This window comes from Haliotis rufescens, unplaced genomic scaffold, assembly GCF_023055435.1.
Source record: "Haliotis rufescens isolate VD_foot unplaced genomic scaffold, xgHalRufe1.0.p SCAF_2, whole genome shotgun sequence".
NCBI classification, from domain to species: Eukaryota; Metazoa; Mollusca; class Gastropoda; order Lepetellida; family Haliotidae; genus Haliotis; species Haliotis rufescens.
The window spans coordinates 36,183,369-36,204,213 of record NW_025963890.1 but is presented as its reverse complement, the minus strand read 5'-3'; the positions used below and the strand labels follow the sequence as shown (position 1 = coordinate 36,204,213).

General features: G+C 43.0%; 1 protein-coding gene across 3 annotated transcripts in view; it reads right to left on the bottom strand.

The window, feature by feature from the left end:
• The window catches only part of LOC124121185 (KICSTOR complex protein SZT2-like), a 162,020-nt gene that overhangs the window by 66,496 nt on the left and 74,679 nt on the right, over positions 1-20,845 (bottom strand). For all 3 annotated transcript variants that reach the window (XM_048399868.1, XM_048399869.1, XM_048399870.1), the window contains exons 23-39: positions 19,295-20,551; positions 18,549-18,795; positions 17,707-17,935; positions 14,901-14,958; positions 13,834-14,100; positions 13,025-13,250; positions 12,407-12,488; positions 9,279-9,470; positions 8,050-8,755; positions 7,694-7,835; positions 6,449-6,548; positions 5,626-5,746; positions 4,181-4,351; positions 2,824-2,932; positions 1,765-1,820; positions 1,022-1,071; positions 217-322 (exon numbers count right to left, since the gene is read on the bottom strand). In XM_048399868.1, coding sequence (XP_048255825.1) covers positions 217-322; positions 1,022-1,071; positions 1,765-1,820; positions 2,824-2,932; positions 4,181-4,351; positions 5,626-5,746; positions 6,449-6,548; positions 7,694-7,835; positions 8,050-8,755; positions 9,279-9,470; positions 12,407-12,488; positions 13,025-13,250; positions 13,834-14,100; positions 14,901-14,958; positions 17,707-17,935; positions 18,549-18,795; positions 19,295-20,551 — 4,119 coding nt within the window. The remainder of the gene's footprint in view (positions 1-216; positions 323-1,021; positions 1,072-1,764; positions 1,821-2,823; positions 2,933-4,180; positions 4,352-5,625; positions 5,747-6,448; positions 6,549-7,693; positions 7,836-8,049; positions 8,756-9,278; positions 9,471-12,406; positions 12,489-13,024; positions 13,251-13,833; positions 14,101-14,900; positions 14,959-17,706; positions 17,936-18,548; positions 18,796-19,294; positions 20,552-20,845) is intronic.

Sequence of the window (20,845 nt, the reverse complement as noted above, 5' to 3'; positions counted from 1 at the left end):
TACCTATCTCCTCAATGTACACCTGTGTACACTAGTACCTAAATCCTCAATGTACACCTGTGTATACTAGTACCTATCTCCTCAATGTACACCTGTGTATGCCAGTACCTATCTCCTCGATGTACACCTGTGTTTACCAGTACCTATCTCCTCGATGTCGAACACATGTGTTTACTAGTACCTATCTCCTCAATGTACACCTGTGTTTACCAGTACCTATCTCTTCGATGCCGTACACCTGGATCTGTACCAGATCCTCCTCCCTGGACGACATGCGGCTGACCCCGGACGTCATGGAAACAGTGTCCGCCTCTGTCATGTCCTGCAGCACAAGGATGGAGACACAGGAACATGTTTAGCAGGTTCATCCTGGCCGGCAGTTTACGATACAACAAAGTGTTTACACAGTGTGGCAGGAATAGATGCAGGTCACAGAAATGACAAAGCTATCAACAGATTTGTAATTTTGATTGCAGTCAACTTAACATGGTAGGAGAGCCCAAAGTGAGAAAGTCATAAATTATGGCCACATTGGGGAAGCCCACTGGTATGGTACACAGATCATAATCCCGACTTCAACCCCATTGCCAGTGGATCCTGGCATGACGAAGGGGTGTAACTCTCAAAAGCCACATCTAAGACTATTTGGCCAGCAATGCCCTTTATTAGCATATAATATTTCACTCCTGAAAATGATTCTGGACTGAAGGATCTAAGAGTTGACATTTAACATCTGATGATGGTGAAGATAATTAAAAGGATTGTGGGGAGACACGTCCAGGAAATGTAACTTATCAAACAGCTTAACAAAATTAGTTCCCCCACAAGGCTGATCTATATAGAAAGCTTCAACAAGAAATATTCAATAGTTTTGGAGTTCTGCTACAGAAACAAGCACTACCTTCATTTCCTTATAAGTCCAAACGTCAAGGAAAAGCAAAAATGTAAAAATAAAAATCCCAAATCATCAAAAGGCACAAAAGAGTTCTGACACTATAATGAGAGAGAAAGAAACACTTACATAGTCGCTCTCCTTCTTGAAGCTGGCCATCATCCCCCGACTAAAGCTCTCTGGAGGCAGAGAGGCAAGAGGTGTTATTACACATTGTTGGAGACAGTGTCATACATGTGTGATGTCACATGGAGAGGATTCAGAGAATAACCAAAGAGCTACAAGGAATTATGGATATCTGTTGCATGTGAATGACCAGTGTAAGCCTGGTAGATCTGGTACATCACTTGTTCACAAGGGACAGATAATCCGTAATTTGGAGTTTTGAGTTGGTCATTCTGTATATTAGTATATACTTTGTCACTTAAAGAAAGAAAATTAAGACAATACTTTGTCATTTTAAGAAAATGAAGAGATTACTTTGTTATTTAAAGAAAGAAAATGAAGAAACTACATACGAAATGACAATGTTTCAGAGAAACTTCACTGAAGTCAACCTGTGACATTGTGTCATCAGTTTGTGATGTCATGAACAATGGATGACATCATATTGTATTGTTCTAAAAAATGAAGCAATGTGACGTCATATCACTTCAACTGACCAATATTTGCAAATATTGAAAATTAATTACACTTGATCTTTTGAAATTAGGAATTTAGGACCTTATTAGGAAATAATATATCATTGTATCCCAAATTTTAATGATTTTAATTTTTACCTTGTTTGAGAAAAAGTTAAAGATGTGTTACCATTAACCTTTATTTGAGATGATAAAAAGACAATCTGACAGTGAATTAGCTCCCCCACCTACCCTCTAGAGGCGAGGACACGTCATCAGCATTCACAGGGGCTCGTGTTTCCTTCAGTCTGCAGGGAAATTACACATTAAATATCAGTTAGAACAAAACATAGGAACCTGTCTAGTCCCCATCACTAGCACCTATAAACACGTGCCCTTACATGGATAATACAACTAAACCATACAAGCTAAAGGACCAACCTTGTATATTCTGGGGTGGGGCCTGAGATTATTTAACGCTGCAAAAATATAATTTTTGCCTCAGGTTTGCTTCACATGCTGGATGTGTTGTTTAAAAACAGAAAATGTGTTTATAATTTGTTCAGTGACTTCCCAGCCCTTCCCACCCAACCCTTAAGTTTATTTTAAATGGCGAAAGCCTGAAACAAAGATTCTAATCTGGGCCTCGTTCCACAAAGGGACCTTAGCGCTAAGACGATCGTAACTACCATACTTTAACATAGGCTTACGGTAGTCGTAGCGCTTAGATCGCTTTGTGGAACGGGTCCCTGTGGAACAAGTCTTAACATATATGGAGTAGGCAACATATTTAGCACAAAGCTTAATTTAAAAAATAATATCCTGTTTGTCATGTTTTGTGTTGAAAGTGTTCAGAAGTAAATGCACAGCAGACAGTGACACCCTGATAACTCCTGGTGAAACTGTCCCTATTTAACCTATTGTTGTATTAATGCATCATGAGTACAGTGTTGTTCCTTCGTTATATGTAGGGCATTGTTCCTTCGTTATATGTAGGGCAATGTTCCTTCGTTATATGTAGGGCAATGTTCCTTCATTATATGTAGGGCAATGTTCCTTCATTATATGTAAGGCAATGTTCCTTTGTTATGTGTAGGGCATTGTTCCTTCGTTATATGTAGGGCAATGTTCCTTTGTTATGTGTAGGGCATTGTTCCTTCGTAATATGTAGGGCAATGTTCCTTTGTTATATGTAGGGCATTGTTCCTTCGTTATTCATATATATGTCCCACAAGATCATCCTTCAGGTTGCCAGACACTACTAGGGTTTAGTTGTATATGGAATGTCACATGACAGGGACAACTTCTTACCGGAGGTAGAACACACTGCGTGAAGCCGACTCGGTCTCCCTGATCACAAACATGTTTCGTCTGTTGTTCACAGAAAACTTATTCAGCACACTGCGAAGAGCCAGGAATCCTAGAAAATAACATTTCCATCATGTCTTTTGCCGAAAGGAATCATTTGGGTAGACTGTGCTGCTACGATCCAACACAAAAAGCAATTCAGAGGCAGAATAGGTTCCCAGTAACCCATGGCTGTTGCAAGGGCCTATTAATGAGGATCATATATTATAATGTGCGACCTGGCTGATTGTGTATCATCAAGCCCTGATGGATTCGAACTTTGCTCACACAGTAAATGCATGGATTAAGGTTATGTTTTCTGCCCCAGATCTGCTGTATCACATACTTTGCATATTTGTGAGTGAGTGAGTTAATGCTTTACGTCACATCGGCTATATTTCAGCCATATCGTGACGAGTGCATATTTGTAGTTTTACCTCTTGAGACACTGACTGACTAGAGAGACACAGTACCTCTTGAGACTGACTGACTAGAGAGACACAGTACCTCTTGAGACACTGATTGACTAGAGAGACACAGTACCTCTTGAGACACTGACTGGCTAGAGAGACACAGTACCTCTTGAGACTGACTGACTAGAGAGACACAGTACCTCTTGAGACACTGACTGACTAGAGAGACACAGTACCTCTTGAGACTGACTGACTAGAGAGACACAGTACCTCTTGAGACACTGACTGACTAGAGAGACACAGTACCTCTTGAGACACTGACTGGCTAGAGAGACACAGCACCTCTTGAGACTGACTGACTAGAGAGACACAGTACCTCTTGAGACTGACTGACTAGAGAGACACAGTACCTCTTGAGACACTGACTGGCTAGAGAGACACAGTACCTCTTGAGACACTGACTGGCTAGAGAGACACAGTACCTCTTGAGACACTGACTGGCTAGAGAGACACAGTACCTCTTGAGACACTGACTGGCTAGAGATACACAATACCTCTTGAGACACTGACTGACTAGAGAGACACAGTACCTCTTGAGACTGACTGACTAGAGAGACACAGTACCTCTTGAGACACTGACTGACTAGAGAGACATAGTACCTCTAGAGACACTGACTGACTAGAGAGACACAGTACCTCTTGAGACACTGACTGACTAGAGAGACACAGTACCTCTTGAGACACTGACTGGCTAGAGAGACACAGTACCTCTTGAGACACTGACTGGCTAGAGAGACACAGTACCTCTTGAGACACTGACTGGCTAGAGAGACACAGTACCTCTTGAGACACTGACTAGAGAGACACAGTACCTCTTGAGACACTGACTGGCTAGAGAGACACAGTACCTCTTGAGACGTTGGCTCTGCCTGTGGCTGTCTTGAGTCTGGGGTGCAGCACAAAGTTCTTGGTCCACACACAGTCACAGGCAAAGTAGCCAGGCTTCAGTTTGAGAGAAGCAAACAGGTAGTGATTCCCCTTGCCATCTTCTCCCTCTTCCTCCTCCTCTACCTCAGAACCTGGAGAAGAAGAGACAGCATAATAGCTAAGAACAGAACAGGTTGTTTAACAGTTTTGCTGAACTTACAGTATACCATGGTATCGACATACTATGTAGCATAATTAGTCCAAATCTGATACTTGAACCCACCATCGGCGAATCCTGGCAAAGGCCAAGGGTCACAACTCAAACTGCATTGCTACAAACCACCCATGCCTCCCAAATCCAATAGAAAATCTTGTATACATGATATATGAATACATCTGTACAGTATGACAACCAGTATTTACTTGTCCGGGGCGTCATGTGTCCAGTGTCATGCATCTCCTGAAACTGTACTTACTGTCTGGAGCTTTATGTCCTGTGTCATGCATCTCCTGAAACTGTACTTACCGTCTGGAGCTTTACGTCCAGTGTCATGCATCTCCTGAAACTGTACTTACTGTCTGGAGCTTTACGTGCTGTGTCATGCATCTCCTGAAACTGTACTTACTGCCTGAAGCTTTACGTCCTGTGTCATGCATCTCCTGAAACTGTACTTACCGTCTGGAGCTTTACGTCCTGTGTCATGCATCTCCTGAAACTGTACTTACTGTCTGGAGCTTTACGTGCTGTGTCATGCAACTCCTGAAACTGTACTTACCGTCTGGAGCTTTACGTCCTGTGTCATGCATCTCCTGAAACTGTACTTACTGTCTGGAGCTTTACGTGCTGTGTCATGCAACTCCTGAAACTGTACTTACCGTCTGGAGCTTTACGTCCTGTGTCATGCATCTCCTGAAACTGTACTTACTGTCTGGAGCTTTACGTGCTGTGTCATGCATCTCCTGAAACTGTACTTACTGTCTGGAGCTTTACGGCCTGTGTCATGCATCTCCTGAAACTGTACTTACTGTCTGGAGCTTTACGTCCTGTGTCATGCATCTCCTGAAACTGTACTTACCGTCTGGAGCTTTACGTCCTGTGTCATGCATCTCCTGAAACTGTACTTACTGTCTGGAGCTTTACGTCCAGTGTCATGCATCTCCTGCACATGTTCTCCCTGTCTGGAGCTTTACGTCCTGTGTCATGCATCTCCTGAAACTGTACTTACCGTCTGGAGCTTTACGTCCTGTGTCATGCATCTCCTGAAACTGTACTTACTGCCTGAAGCTTTACGTCCTGTATCATGCATCTCCTGAAACTGTACTTACTGTCTGGAGCTTTATGTCCTGTGTCATGCATCTCCTGAAACTGTACTTACTGCCTGAAGTTTTACGTCCTGTGTCATGCAACTCCTGAAACTGTACTTACTGTCTGGAGCTGAGCGTCCCGACAGTGTCCTCTTGTCCGCCCAGGAGATGTCTTCGTCAGCCTCGGGGACCAGTAGGTTGTTACACATGTGGGTGTCGTTCAGGTCCTCAAGGAGGAGTTGCTGCAGAGACAGAGTCATTATAGTTACCTCCCTTGCCCTGCCAACACCTTGACCAGGTCAATGAGGGATATTGTTACTCAACACAGTTACCTCCCTTGCCCTGCCAACACCTGGACCAGGTCAATGAGGGATATTGTTACTCAACACAGTTACCTCCCTTGCCCTGCCAACACCTGGACCAGGTCAATGAGGGATATTGTTACTCAATACAGTTACCTCCCTTGCCCTGCCAACACATGGACCAGGTCAATGAGGGATATTGTTACTCAATACAGTTACCTCCCTTGCCCTGGCAACACCTGGACCAGGTCAATGAGGGATATTGTTACTCAACACAGTTACCTTCCTTGCCCTGCCAACACCTGGACCAGGTCAATGAGTGATATTGTTACTCAACACAGTTACCTCCCTTGCCCTGCCAACACCTGGACCAGGTATACAACTGACCAAAAGTGTGGGATAAAATTAAACTTCTAAGAATTTTTTCAATAACTTTATTTTGACTATGGTTTTCTAAAACAAAGTAATATAAGGCCCTAGTGAGGTACACAACATACCAAAGTTCCCTTCCCATAAAGCATATGCCTCTTGACACATTTATACCTTATATAATAAGATAAACAATTGAATGCTGAATCAGGCTGCAATGGAATGGTGACCAAACAGAGGGCTGCCCCAAATATGAGCTGACAGATAGCTGACCTGGTTGACCTTGATGCAGATCTTGTTGATGGACTTGTTGACCAGCTCCAGAAGGGCCTGGTAGTGCACCGTCTCCTCTCCCTCCTCATGTCCTGTCTCTCTGAAGTCACGACAAGACATTTATATACCTAAAACATGTATTTTGAAAAAAAAAGAAATGGAGCAAATGTATATGATTTAATCCCCCTTACAGCAATAACCCAGCCATGCTATAATGGAGAACACCAAGTACAGACTGAACACATTGTAAACCATCTTCCAGAGGCAAGGGAGTTACCTGACTGTAAAAGTCCAGTTTCCACCCTTGCCGAACCAGTGGCTATTATGATTTAAGTCTCTTCAATGTCCCTCCTAATGACCAAACAGATTCCACCTCATATCACTTGCATTTGCTTTAAACAAAATGGTGGAGCAAAGTCAAGACGATCTGATTTATAATCAAGATCTCTATTGTAATAAGACTGGTCTTACTTCGTGTAGTGCATCAAACCAAGTAAGCACCTTGATTAAAACAGAAAAAAAATTGGTAAATATCTGTTGACGCTATGTTGACAGTACACATGCTTTGCAAATCCTGCAATCAATGAAATCTGCACGGCAGTTTATGAACCGGGTGTTGATTTTGTTACGCAATTTTGATTGGACTATGCATAGACTTGTTAGTCCCTTGGCAAGGGAGGAAAGTCAGTTAACTCTCTTGCCTTGTGATCAAGTAGGAAATTAAACCAGCATTCTTGACATTTAGAACTAATGTTTTAACCACGATGCCACACCATAGCCCAATAAAAGAATGAAGAATTGCTATTTCACATAACAATCCACACATAGAAATCTGTAGGTTAATAAGATATTGTACTCTTACACCATTATCCTAATTATTGATAGATCAAATTTGAAATGATTATCATAAATGACAAGTTATTATCCTAAAATGCAATATGTATCAATGAGGCCCAACTACAAGCAAGCAGAACTTTCAACATGGCTGTCACAATGGCAGTAAATATACCCAGGTGAATAAGGGGGAAAGTGACATTATTAATTAAGTTAATTCTGAGCATGTTTTGGTGGCATTATTGATGAAGTCATCATCCAAAGGAGTTGAAAACGTGTACAATTTTACAATGAAAGGACAATACCCAATCAAGAACAAAACTGGTGCAGTAAGGTGTTGATAAGTACATATAAGATCCACCAAAAGTTATTTTTAAAAGAGAAAGTAATGACATCTTGTTCTCATCTGACCTGGTGTGGAAGAATATGTCAGTGTGATCCTGGCTGATCTGAAGGATGAGCCAGAACTTGGGCAGACGAGGATGTGAGGGGACGCTGTCACTAGTGGAGGCTGTGTCATCAAGGTCACCATCGCTGGAGTCCCCATCATACCCTGCAGGAACAAATAATCATTAAGTATTGTCTGAATAAGATGGACAGGCATGAAACAATAATAACCGGCTTCACACTGCCATGTGTTACATATCCATACTTGTAGCTGCTCCAGTTCAGCAGATGAACTGGCACTTAGCAATGGTTTTCTCTATTCTCAATTTATAAACTAATCTTACATTCCATTTATTTCAAATTTGTATGATAAGCCTTACCATCTTCAGTGTAGCTTCCCCTGGAGGAGAACAAGGAGGGGGTGTGCGGCAGAGTCGAGGACCTGCTGTGTGGAGTTCCCTGTCCTGATGGGGCCGAGAAGTGCCGACCTCGGACATGTGGCAAGGTGGGGCGGGTCGTCAAACCACCCCCTGTTGTCTGCTGGATCTCTTCATGCTGTGTCTCTGCCTGAAATCCGGCAAAACTTGAAGACTTCTTCAAAGATCCTTCTCCACTCTCCACAGGATCTCTATCAATTTTGGGGATGTCCAATATATGAGACGTTGAAACCATCTCTGGGAGAGTCAACTCAGTAGGTTTCGACAATTTGACATCAACAGAATCAGAATCAATATCATTTCCGACTGGCCTAGCCATGAATTTGGCATCTGAGAAGCTTCTCTGCCTGAAATCCTCTCTCTCGGGAGTGATGGGTTCAGGAGAGTCAACACACTTGGCGGTCAACTGGTCAACAGGATGAAGAACGCTGGGCAGACTGTTGCTCCTCTCCTCGATGGCTGGGAACAGTCGGCAGGTGGGGTCCTTCCACCCCGGCGGGATGTCTCCAGACTCCAGTTCGGCCAGGGCAGACTTGAGATCCCGGGCATGCTGCCGCAGCTGGATAGCCCGTGCCCGGTCAATGATGACGAAGTAGTAGTCTCCCTCCTTGGTCCAGTGATACCCAGGTAGATGCATCCTCTCAAACTCCTGAACAGCAAAAAGTGCCATCATAACAATGGTTAGACAATACAAAATATGTAGGTGGATGCTGTTTGTGCTTGACACCACATCACCTCCTTACTGTGAAGGTGTCATTGCTGTTTAAAAGACCTGACCCCTAGTGCCTTCATGTATACACAAGGACATGTGCTACATGTGCTTCAGTGTGGGGCAGGACCGAAATAGTACTGAATGATAACACAGACGGTGTACACATATGAATCCCTTCCTGGTCAATGAGGCAGTGGGGTAGCCTTGTGGTTAAAGCGTTAGTTTGTCTACCAAAAACCCGGGTTTGATTCGCGAAATGGGTACAAAGTGTGAAGCCCATTTCTGGTGTCCCTCACAGTGATATTGCTGGAATATTGTTAAAAGAGGCGTAAAACAAAACTCACTCACTCACCCCTGATCAGCGGTTCCACAATATATGATGACACAGAGAAAGACATAAACAACGAGAAACTGATCTTCATCCCAAAGTTATAATATTACTAAGAGAATAAATACTGACCTCTGTGAACCTGCCCAGGCTCTGGTCGGCTCCGTAGACAAACATGAGGTCAACTCTGTCATGAACACAAGCTGGCTTCCCCGCCTGTACTGACGACTTGATGTGCTCCGTCACATACTTGAGAGCATCAGCACTGATGGGTTGCAGATTCCGTAGGGACGAGGTGATCTCATCCGACAGCAGCCACTCGATCTGAAGCACAGAGTTGATCAAGAGATGGGATTTAACACTGCCTTCACAAACAGTGTGTCAAAGCTAAACTTGCGAACAGTTCGAGTGCAAAATGATGTTGCAAATAGAACTTTAGTGCTAAGGTGAAATTCTTTGTATTGGTGCTGAGCTACAGACCAAAGATCCTAATTGTGGAAATAAAGATCCTTGGTATGGCTGAGTGAGGCAACTTTGCACAGAGAGGCTGAACTGGAATACTGATATTTCAGGAATACATTGACATAACAATTGCTGACACTCGACTAGTGATGAATACATAGACGTAACTCTTCCTGACACTCCACTAGTGATGAATACACAGACGTCACTCTTCCTGACACTCGACTAGTGATGAATACATAGACGTCACTCTTCCTGACACTCGACTAGTGATGAATACATAGACGTCACTCTTCCTGACACTCGACTAGTGATGAATACATAGACGTAACTCTTCCTGACACTCAACTAGTGATGAATACATAGACGTCACTCTTCCTGACACTCCACTAGTGATGAATACATAGACGTCACTCTTCCTGACACTCGACTAGTGATGAATACATAGACGTCACTCTTCCTGACACTCCACTAGTGATGAATACATAGACGTCACTCTTCCTGACACTCGACTAGTGATGAATACATAGACGTCACTCTTCCTGACACTCCACTAGTGATGAATACATAGACGTCACTCTTCCTGACACTCCACTAGTGATGAATACATAGACGTCACTCTTCCTGACACTCGACTAGTGATGAATACATAGACGTAACTCTTCCTGACACTCCACTAGTGATGAATTCACAGACGTCACTCTTCCTGACACTCGACTAGTGATGAATACACAGACGGAACTCTTCCTGACACTCCACTAGTGATGAATACATAGACGTAACTCTTCCTGACACTCGACTAGTGATGAATACATACACGTAACTCTTCCTGACACTCGACTAGTGATGAATACATACACGTAACTCTTCCTGACACTCGACTAGTGATGAATACATAGACATCACTCTTCCTGACACTCGACTAGTGATGAATACACAGACGTCACTCTTCCTGACACTCGACTAGTGATGAATACATACACGTAACTCTTCCTGACACTCGACTAGTGATGAATACATAGACGTAACTCTTCCTGACACTCGACTAGTGATGAATACATAGATGTAACTCTTCCTGACACTCGACTAGTGATTAATACATAGACGTAACTCTTCCTGACACTCGACTAGTTATGAATACATAGACGTCACTCTTCCTGACACTCAACTAGTGATGAATACACAGACGTCACTCTTCCTGACACTCGACTAGTGATGAATACAGAGACGGAACTCTTCCTGACACTCGACTAGTGATGAATACACAGACGTAACTCTTCCTGACACTCGACTAGTGATGAATACATAGACGTAACTCTTCCTGACACTCGACTAGTGATGAATACATAGACGTAACTCTTCCTGACACTCGACTAGTGATGAATACATAGACGTAACTCTTCCTGACACTCGACTAGTGATGAATACATAGACGTAACTCTTCCTGACACTCGACTAGTGATGGATACATAGACGTCACTCTTCCTGACACTCGACTAGTGATGAATACATAGACGTCACTCTTCCTGACACTCGACTAGTGATGAATACAGAGACGTCACTCTTCCTGACACTCGACTAGTGATGAATACACAGACGTAACTCTTCCTGACACTCGACTAGTGATGAATACATAGACGTAACTCTTCCTGACACTCGACTAGTGATGAATACATAGACGTAACTCTTCCTGACACTCGACTAGTGATGAATACATAGACGTAACTCTTCCTGACACTCGACTAGTGATGAATACATAGACGTAACTCTTCCTGACACTCGATTAGTGATGAATACATAGACGTCACTCTTCCTGACACTCGACTAGTGATGAATACATAGACGTCACTCTTCTTGACACTCGACTAGTGATGAATACATAGATGTAACTCTTCCTGACACTCGACTAGTGATGAATACATAGACGTAACTCTTCCTGACACTCAACTAGTGATGAATACATTGACATAACTCTTTCGGATACTAGTGTCTTGCTTCTTTGTGTGTTTGTTGTTTAATTACACACTCAGCAATATTCCAGCTATGGTCTGAGACTGGACTAGACAATCCAGGGATTGACATCATGAGCATCTATCTTTGCAGTTGGATACAATGACATGCATCAGCTAAATCAGTGAGTCTGACTACCTGATCTCGTTAGTCGCTTCTTATGATGTTTGTTTGTTTGTTGTTTAATGCCGCACTCAGCAATATTTATGGCAGGCATTGGTTCCTCAGGACCAATTCCAACCAGAATCCCTGACACAGGTGAGCTGACACAGGTGGTGAGCTAACACAGGTGAGCTGACACAGGTGAGCTGACACAGGTGGTGAGCTAACACAGGTGAGCTGACACAGGTGGTGAGCTAACACAGGTGAGCTGACAAAGGAGGTGAGCTGACACAGGTGGTGAGCTGACACAGGTGAGCTGACAAAGGTGAGCTGACACAGGTGGTGAGCTAACACAGGTGGTGAGCTAACATAGGTGAGCTGACACAGGTGAGCTGACACAGGTGGTGAGCTAACACAGGTGGTGAGCTAACATAGGTGAGCTGACACAGGTGAGCTGACACAGGTGAGCTGACACAGGTGGTGAGCTAACACAGGTGGTGAGCTAACATAGGTGAGCTGACACAGGTGAGCTGACACTGGTGAGCTGACACAGGTGGTGAGCTAACATAGGTGAGCTGACACAGGTGAGCTGACACTGGTGAGCTGACACAGGTGGTGAGCTGACACAGGTGGTGAGCTAACACAGGTGAGCTGACACTGGACTAATGGCAGACACAGAAACTTACCTCTTCCTTACACTTTAGGACAGCTCCGTGTTGAACCTTGGGCAGGTGGCCAATAGGATCCCCCATCAGTGGCTTGCTAAAGCTGAAGTTAAAACTATCATCAGAAACGTATTCCTATTTAGTCTTGGTAGTGTTGCAATACAAGCACATTCCATGACCATCCATACCCAGACCTGAACTGTATCATGACAAGACAGTGTCGAATCAGGAAGATCAGTTGTGCTTTTTCAATAGCATTTTTTTTTCCCATTTCCATGCATATTCTAATATAAAAATACTTCATCTATACTTTAAATCTGTGTATGCATAGAATAGCAACAGCAAACCAGTTTATACTCTTCGACCACATTGAGGAATATTACAATAGTTTCTACAAACACTGAAATCATGCCAGTTGAACCAACAGTGTCAGCATTCATCGACAACCTCATCATCCAAAAATAAACAGCCACGACAAAATAAACTGCTACTGCCCTGTTGGTCAGCCATCACTTTTCACAACCTTCAGCTAGAACGTCAACCTAACCCCTGTTTTGGTCATCTCAAACAAGAAATATGGACACCTTGGAAATCTTCTGCCCAGAACCATCATGGACGACCTTGAACTTCCCCGCTTACCCATCTGAAGAGATGACAGAGAAGGCAGCGTCTTCTTGGTCACTTTCATTGTTGGGTGATGAAGGATTGACGCTTGTCCCCGACAACATCCGAATGTATGACGGCTTGCCAATCAGTGGGACGTCCAGCTCACTGGGCAGTGTCATGCAGTTGATGTCGAAGGTAAACCTCATATTTTCAAGGTCAAGGTTGCTGACCTCCTCTTCAATCTTTGTCCAAATGTCAACTGAGGAATGAAGGCATCATCATGTAAAAATAAACTCACCAACACATAAAGGAATCAGAGTTACCTCCCATGACTCTTCACCATTTTCCCACCAAAACGACTGTGCATCCGGATATGTCATATTGAAGGGTTGTTACTCTAATCGGTCTACATTGCATCAAACTTTGTGGGTAAACACTTCACAATGTATTTTGTTTTTCGCAAGAATCCGGCCTCTTTCCAACACGAATATATTTGAGTGATATTTCATTATAACTTATTTCTGTATCTTTTTTATACCATTAGAGTCGGCGGTATTATCAGAACATAGAAAAAGTCATTTAATTTGTGTCATTATGCAACACTAATGTATGGGAAAGACAAAAATGTTTCATTCTTGAGATTTCATGAAGCATTTTTCTGATATTTAGCTGATTTCTTAGGACATATAGATAATAACTGTACAAACATATGGCATACAGTTCATTTTGTTTCCACAAAACTTACCTGTGAAATATTCTGTGGGCAATTATCCTACCTTGTCCATTCAAGTTGATTCAAAAGAAAGACACAAAAGAAAGAAAGTGGATCATCTAGTGCATACCCAGACATTGTGGCAGTGTTCTGATGGAGACGAAGTGCGAGCTGCCTGCATTCTTCATGGAGCATGTGAAGTGGATGAAGAGCGGCTCCTCTTCCTCCTTCTGCTCCGTGGTCAGGTCAAGGTCAAGCTCCGACTCTGATGAATGAGAGGACCCCATGCTGGACAACACCGACGTGCTGTCCTCCTGCAAGTGACCGTCTCGTAACAACTTTTCTTCGGGGCGGATCTCAATGTACTCATCATCTGTGTGCTCTGTCTGGCTTGTGTCTGGATAGAAACATTGGCTGTTCAGGTGAACCATACAATCTTAGCAGCCTTCAAAAAGTCGTTCAAATATTACTATGTACAAGTTTGCTATTTTAAATGTTATGAAGCACAATAGCATAAAAGTTTATGATTGCCATTATAATGTTAAAACAGTATCTGTTTCACACAAGGTACTAACTGCAACGTCATGTATATATTAACATAGGCAATAGACCCTTGAGAGTAGTCCCTCAGTCACTCAACCTTTAGATGCCATGAACTGTTGAGATGCACTTCCACATTATCATGAAAACAAAGCACTTACTGGTGTATTATCAGATGCTCCAAACATTCAATGGTGATTACACAAGTTGTAATAATTTTATAGCTTACAGATTCAATGGCAATAACACCATTTTTCTTAATCTTATGGCATAGATTGTTTTCTATAAAATTTGCTTTCATACATCAAAATAACTTTGTTTATTTAAGATTCATAAATAAAAATATCATTTTTTTATTATACTTGGCATAAAGTTGTTTGGGTACATCAGTTTAGAGTGTAAAAATAAATACACGTATTTACTTTCATCAGTCTTTGTTCTGTTGAGAGTTTTGCAAAACAATACATTTAGTTAACAGGTTTTTGGGGGTAAGATTAAGTTTTCTGTAGTAAATTTTTATCTTATAGTGTGAGGAGGCAAGTAAAACAAATTTCATTTTACTTTCTGATTGTGGCTTTGACGCATCTGTGAAAAATGTAAAACTAGTGTTGTCTAAACCTAACTAGACTGCCACCACAGTAAATGCTGCTTCCCCACCTGCGTTGTCCCCATGCTGGCTGTCAGACACATCTCCATCCTCCTGACTCTCCTCCAGCTGAAACAGTCAAACACATCAGCCTTACCAGCAGATGGTGTCTCAGAGAGGATACACTCTACATCAGCCAAACACATCAGCCTTACCAGCAGATGGTGTCTCAGAGAGGATACACACTACATCAGTCAAACATCAACCTTACCAGCAGATGGTGTCTGAGAGAGGATACACGATACATCAGTCAAACACATCAGCCTTACCAGCAGATGGTGTCTCAGAGAGGATACATGATACATCAGTCAAACATCAACCTTACAATCAGATGGTAAGTCTCAGAGAGGATACACACTACATCAGTCAAACATCAACCTTATCAGCAGATGGTGTCTGAGAGAGGATACACGATACATCAGTCAAACACATCAGCCTTACCAGCAGATGGTGTCTCAGAGAGGATACATGATACATCAGTCAAACATCAACCTTACAATCAGATGGTAAGTCTCAGAGAGGATACACACTACATCAGTCAAACATCAACCTTACCAGCAGATGGTGTCTGAGAGAGGATACACGATACATCAGTCAAACACATCAGCCTTACCAGCAGATGGTGTCTAAGAGAGGATACACACTACATCAGTCAAACATCAACCTTACAATCAGATGGTAAGTCTTAGAGAGGATACACACTACATCAGTCAAACATCAACCTTACAATCAGATGGTAAGTCTTAGAGAGGATACACACTACATCAGTCAAACATCAACCTTACAATCAGATGGTAAGTCTTAGAGAGGATACACACTACATCAGTCAAACATCAACCTTACAATCAGATGGTAAGTCTTAGAGAGGATACACGCTACATCAGTCAAACATCAACCTTACAATCAGATGGTAAGTCTTAGAGAGGATACACCTTACAATCAGATGGTAAGTCTAAGAGAGGATACACACTACATCAGTCAAAAATCAACCTTACAATCAGATGGTAAGTCTTAGAGAGGATACACCTTACAATCAGATGAAATGGATAATTTCCATGTCATTCAAAGTAAAACACTGATGAACACTTGACACAAGTTGTTCTTTAAAACCACTCGAGTGAAGAAGTATTGTGCAAAATATTCTCATACTCCAAATGTGTTCAATAAACACTAGCAGTGGATAGAAAATACCACTGAATTGTACCAATCTATCTACTTATTCACAGTACTGCCCGCACCTATGAAGGCATTAGCATTGTCAGCATTCATAAGCCCATGTGTGGGCCAGTATTGCCCAAGGATACCTATGGCAGGACAAGTAAACAGTACTGCGGACCTATTCTGCCAAAGGGTACCTATGGAGGACAAGTATGGGGTGCTGGGGCCAATATTGCCCAAGGATACCTATGGCGGGACAAGTAAACAGTACTGCGGACCTACTCTGCCGAAGGGTACCTATGGAGGACAAGTATGGGGTGCTGGGGCCAATATTGCCCAAGGATACCTATGGCGGGACAAGTAAACAGTACTGCGGACCTATTCTGCCGAAGGGTACCTATGGAGGACAAGTATGGGGTGCTGGGGCCAATATTGCCCAAGGATACCTATGGCGGGACAAGTAAACAGTACTGTGGACCTATTCTGCCCAAGGGTACCTATGGAGGACAAGTATGGGGTACTGGGGCCAATATTGCCCAAGTATACCTATAGCGGGACAAGTAAACAGTACTGTGGACCTATTCTGCCGAAGGGTACCTATGGAGGACAAGTATGGGGTACTGGGGCCAATATTGCCCAAGGATACCTATAGCGGGACAAGTAAACAGTACTGTGGACCTATTCTGCCCAAGGGTACCTATTGAGGACAAGTATGGGGTACTGGGGCCAATATTGCCCAAGGATACCTATGGTGGGACAAGTGTGGGGTACTGGGGCCAGTATTGCCAAAGGATACCTATGGTGGGACAAGTAAACAGTACTGCGGACCTATTCTGCCCAAGGGTACCTATGGAGGACAAGTATGGAGTATTGCATGGGGGCCAATAGTGCCAATGGATACCTATGGAGGGACAAGTATGGGGTACAGGGGTACTTCTGTGCCCAAAGGTATCTTTTGAGGGACAATCATGGGGTATTGGGGGCCTATTCTGCCCAAGGATACCTATAGAAGGACAAGCATGGAGTACTGGGCTACTTCTTTGCCCAAAGGTATATATGGAGGGACAAGCACGGGGTATTGGGGACCTATTCTGCCCAAGTGAATCTATTGAGGGACAAGCACGGAGTACTGGGCTTCTTCTGTGCCCAAAGGTATATATGGAGGGACAAGCATGGGGTATTGGGGACCTATTCTGCCCAAGTGAATCTATTGAGGGACAAGCATGGAGTACTGGGCTACTTCTGTGCCCAAAGGTTATATGGAGGGACAAGCATGGGGTATTGGGGACCTATTCTGCCCAAGGGTATCTATTGAGGGACAAGCATGGAGTACTGGGCTACTTCTGTGCCCAAAGGTTATATGGAGGGACAAGCATGGGGTATTGGGGACCTATTCTGCCCAAATGAATCTATTGAGGGACAAGCATGGAGTACTGGGCTACTTCTGTGCCCAAAGGTTATATGGAGGGACAAGCATGGGGTATTGGGGACCTATTCTGCCCAAGTGAATCTATTGAGGGACAAGCACGGAGTACTGGGCTACTTCTGTGCCCAAAGCTTATATGGAGGGAAAAGCATGGGGTATTTGGGACCTATTCTGCCCAAGGATACCTATAGAGGGGACAAGAATGGGATACTACTGTGGGTGGATTCACTCACTGAGACATCCTGCAACATGCTGTCCGAGCAGTAGAAGTAGAAGTCAGGGTGGGTTGGGACTGGGCGGAACCACTTCTGTACAATACCCAGGAACTTGGATCGCACTAGTTCACGCAGACCATCAATTATGTCACAAGGACAAGCCCCCTTCAGTGGAATGGTCAGAGTGGTGGACACTTTGGGCAGCTGCAGCACGGCTGGTATCCTGGAGTCGAGCACATCTATATCACTGCAACCACAAAACAAAAGGTGAGCTTTCAGAACAACCTTCTTCATTCTACGAGGGTAACAGCTTGTTCGCGAGAATTTGAACAAACCTCACTCGATCCAAGGTCATGAAGAGATAAAGGGAAGTTTCCCATCCAGAATAAAACCTGCAATAAACAACCTGGGATCACAACTATTTGGTTTTGTATAGTAAAAAAATATAACATAAGATAACAGAAGAGTTATCTTTCCTTGCCTAAACTGTGCCAACATGGATGCTTATAAATGAGTTTACATCAGATTTTAGCCAACTGGGAAAATCTTTTTTTTGAAACATACATCAAATATCAATTAATGCAGCTATTTCAATCCTCTCAAACATAAAACGCATCAACACTTTGACAAAGGTCAACATTGTGTCATTTTGTGTGTGTCCTCATCAACTTGTCAACAGATGCCAACAAATTAATTTCCCAGGCAAGGACAAACAATTAGAAGAAAACAAGAGAACATGTAGCAATATGCCCTAAAACTGAGGTAGTTGATTCACAATGCAGACATTTGTCACCACCTTTCTAGTACCCAAGATCTCCATTACTCATATAAAACCTTAAATCTCAGGTCTAAGATTTCACCTATCAGTGTCTTCCACCATATCCATGAACCTGACGGACAGTTTCCGAGGCTGCTTGACCGCCTCTTTGGTGGTGCCACTCTCCTTCCGGGCCTTGTCCGCGATGTGCTGGAAGTGACCGCAGGATGCCTGAAGGAAGTAGGTCATGTCTGTCTCCAGGGGACACGACTCCTCACAGATGTTGTTGATGGCTGCATTGACGTCCCGCTGATCGACATAGAAGCACTGCTGTAGGCTCTTGAACACTCCTGTGAAAAGTTGATGATGGAGGGAGAAGTCACTCACAAATGATATTCATAACATGAATTCTCAACAATACTATTTTTCAGTATCACTTGAGAACTTACAGATCAATTTTATAAGAATAATAGAGAGAAACTTGAATCAGAAAGAATCCCAACTAGTTGCTTATAAAACATATAAGGAAAGTGCCATCCTGATATCCTGATTTTTTAATACCTTTACATTTTATGCACCTGACTGCATTTGATCTTGAAAAAATCAAAGATCATGAAGATATAATCATCTTTGTGAATGAATGAAGGACTTCAGTTTCCAGAGCAACACATTTCTAATCTTCAACACAGTTTTGTTTATTTGTTAAATTTCTTAACTATTCTCCCTGAAAATGGGGAAAGGCTTCCCAATGTCACAACCAATTATCAGAAACTTTACATTTGGTTCACGCTTATTATTACTTACACTCCTGGAGGAAAGACCAAAAGCACTTGTTGACCATGAACTCACCAGTAACAAAGCATGTGAGGTATGTCTCTGAGATGACCACACAATGCTGCCTGAAGGCTGAGGATCCTCCTTCACACATGCTGTCATTAGATCTCCGGTCTAAGGATGACCTCCAGTTCAACCTGTGAATGTCACTCTCTTCTTCATTTACACTGTCCTCATTGTCACAAGACAGCAAGCGACCTCGAGGACTTGCCGTCATTTTGCCATAAGACTGAGTATTGTCGAGATCAGCCATGTCAAATGACATGTCCTCATAGATGTCCTCATACTGGGTGAAGTCCCACCTGTTGACCAGCGAGTCCACAACATTATGCTGGTAGCAATCGTACACATATATTGGCAGTAACAAAGGACGTGGCTGAGATGGTTCGTCTTCCAGAACTTCAGCACCATCAGGAACATCTCCTGAAACTTCGGAAGATCCCTTTTGCAGATCAGAACCTCCTTCAACTTCTTCCGGGATGACAGTATGAGCTTCATCTTCCACTCCAGGATCAACTGATGTCTCGTCCTCCACATCTCTCAAATCTTGCTCCACATCAGAATCTGTCGCAGGCTTGGATGGAGAAGAAGGTTGAGTCACCCCAGAAACCTTATCAGGCTGTTCAACTGTTTGTTCTGCTGTTTTTTCTCTATTCCCAGGCTCTTCAGCTACATCCTTTCCAAACTCTGTAATACTGTTGAGTAGAAGGAGATCATCAAAACTTGCTGGAACAAATGTGAGGAACATGTGAGTGTCTGTCTTTGCAGAAGCAAAGCATCTCCACATAGGATAAGCAGCCTCTTCATCTGATGGCTGTTTCTCCAAAGGCCTAATAGGAGCACCATAGCTCTTGTTCAAAGGAGAACTTGTAAATGGAGAGTTTATTTCAAAGTTGCCTAGTTTGGAATCCTTCAGTTTTGGGGTTCCTAGAACTTTACTTTCCTTATCAACCTTTTCCGAGTCCTTCCCTGATTTGGGGTCGGAAGTTTTGGCATCAGTTGTGGATTTGTCTTCTGGTAAGGGTGTTGCTTCATGGATATTATTGACGAAGTTGAAAGGGAGGGGGTTCTTGCTAGCATCTCTCTTCCTGGACTTGAGGAGGTTCAGAAACCTAGCACAGTCTTCAGAGGTGAGTGGGATTTCTTTGTCATGGACATTTTCCTTACTGAGAAGCCCTGTTCCCTTTAGACTTTCAAACAAAATGGCAAACAGTTGGTTGTTGGAGCCTTTGGGATCAATGGGAACATCCTCTGCATTGTAGGTTATTTTAGCTGAAAAGCATGAACAAAACAATCACTGATTGACATTACCTTACCGGTACTCTGAATGTGTAGACTAAACCCTAATATGCTGACATAAACTCATTCTAATGATGTACCATGAAAAAATTTCCTGTAGTGATTTCAGCCTTTATGTGGATGAGCAATGCTGCAGCAAGTAATTTCAGCCTTCATGTGGATAAGCAATGCTGCAGTGAGTGATGTAATTTCAAGCAACATAAATATTCTAAGGGACCTGGGATTTTTGTAAGAGACAATTTTTTCTCAGAGTAGAAGAACTAAACA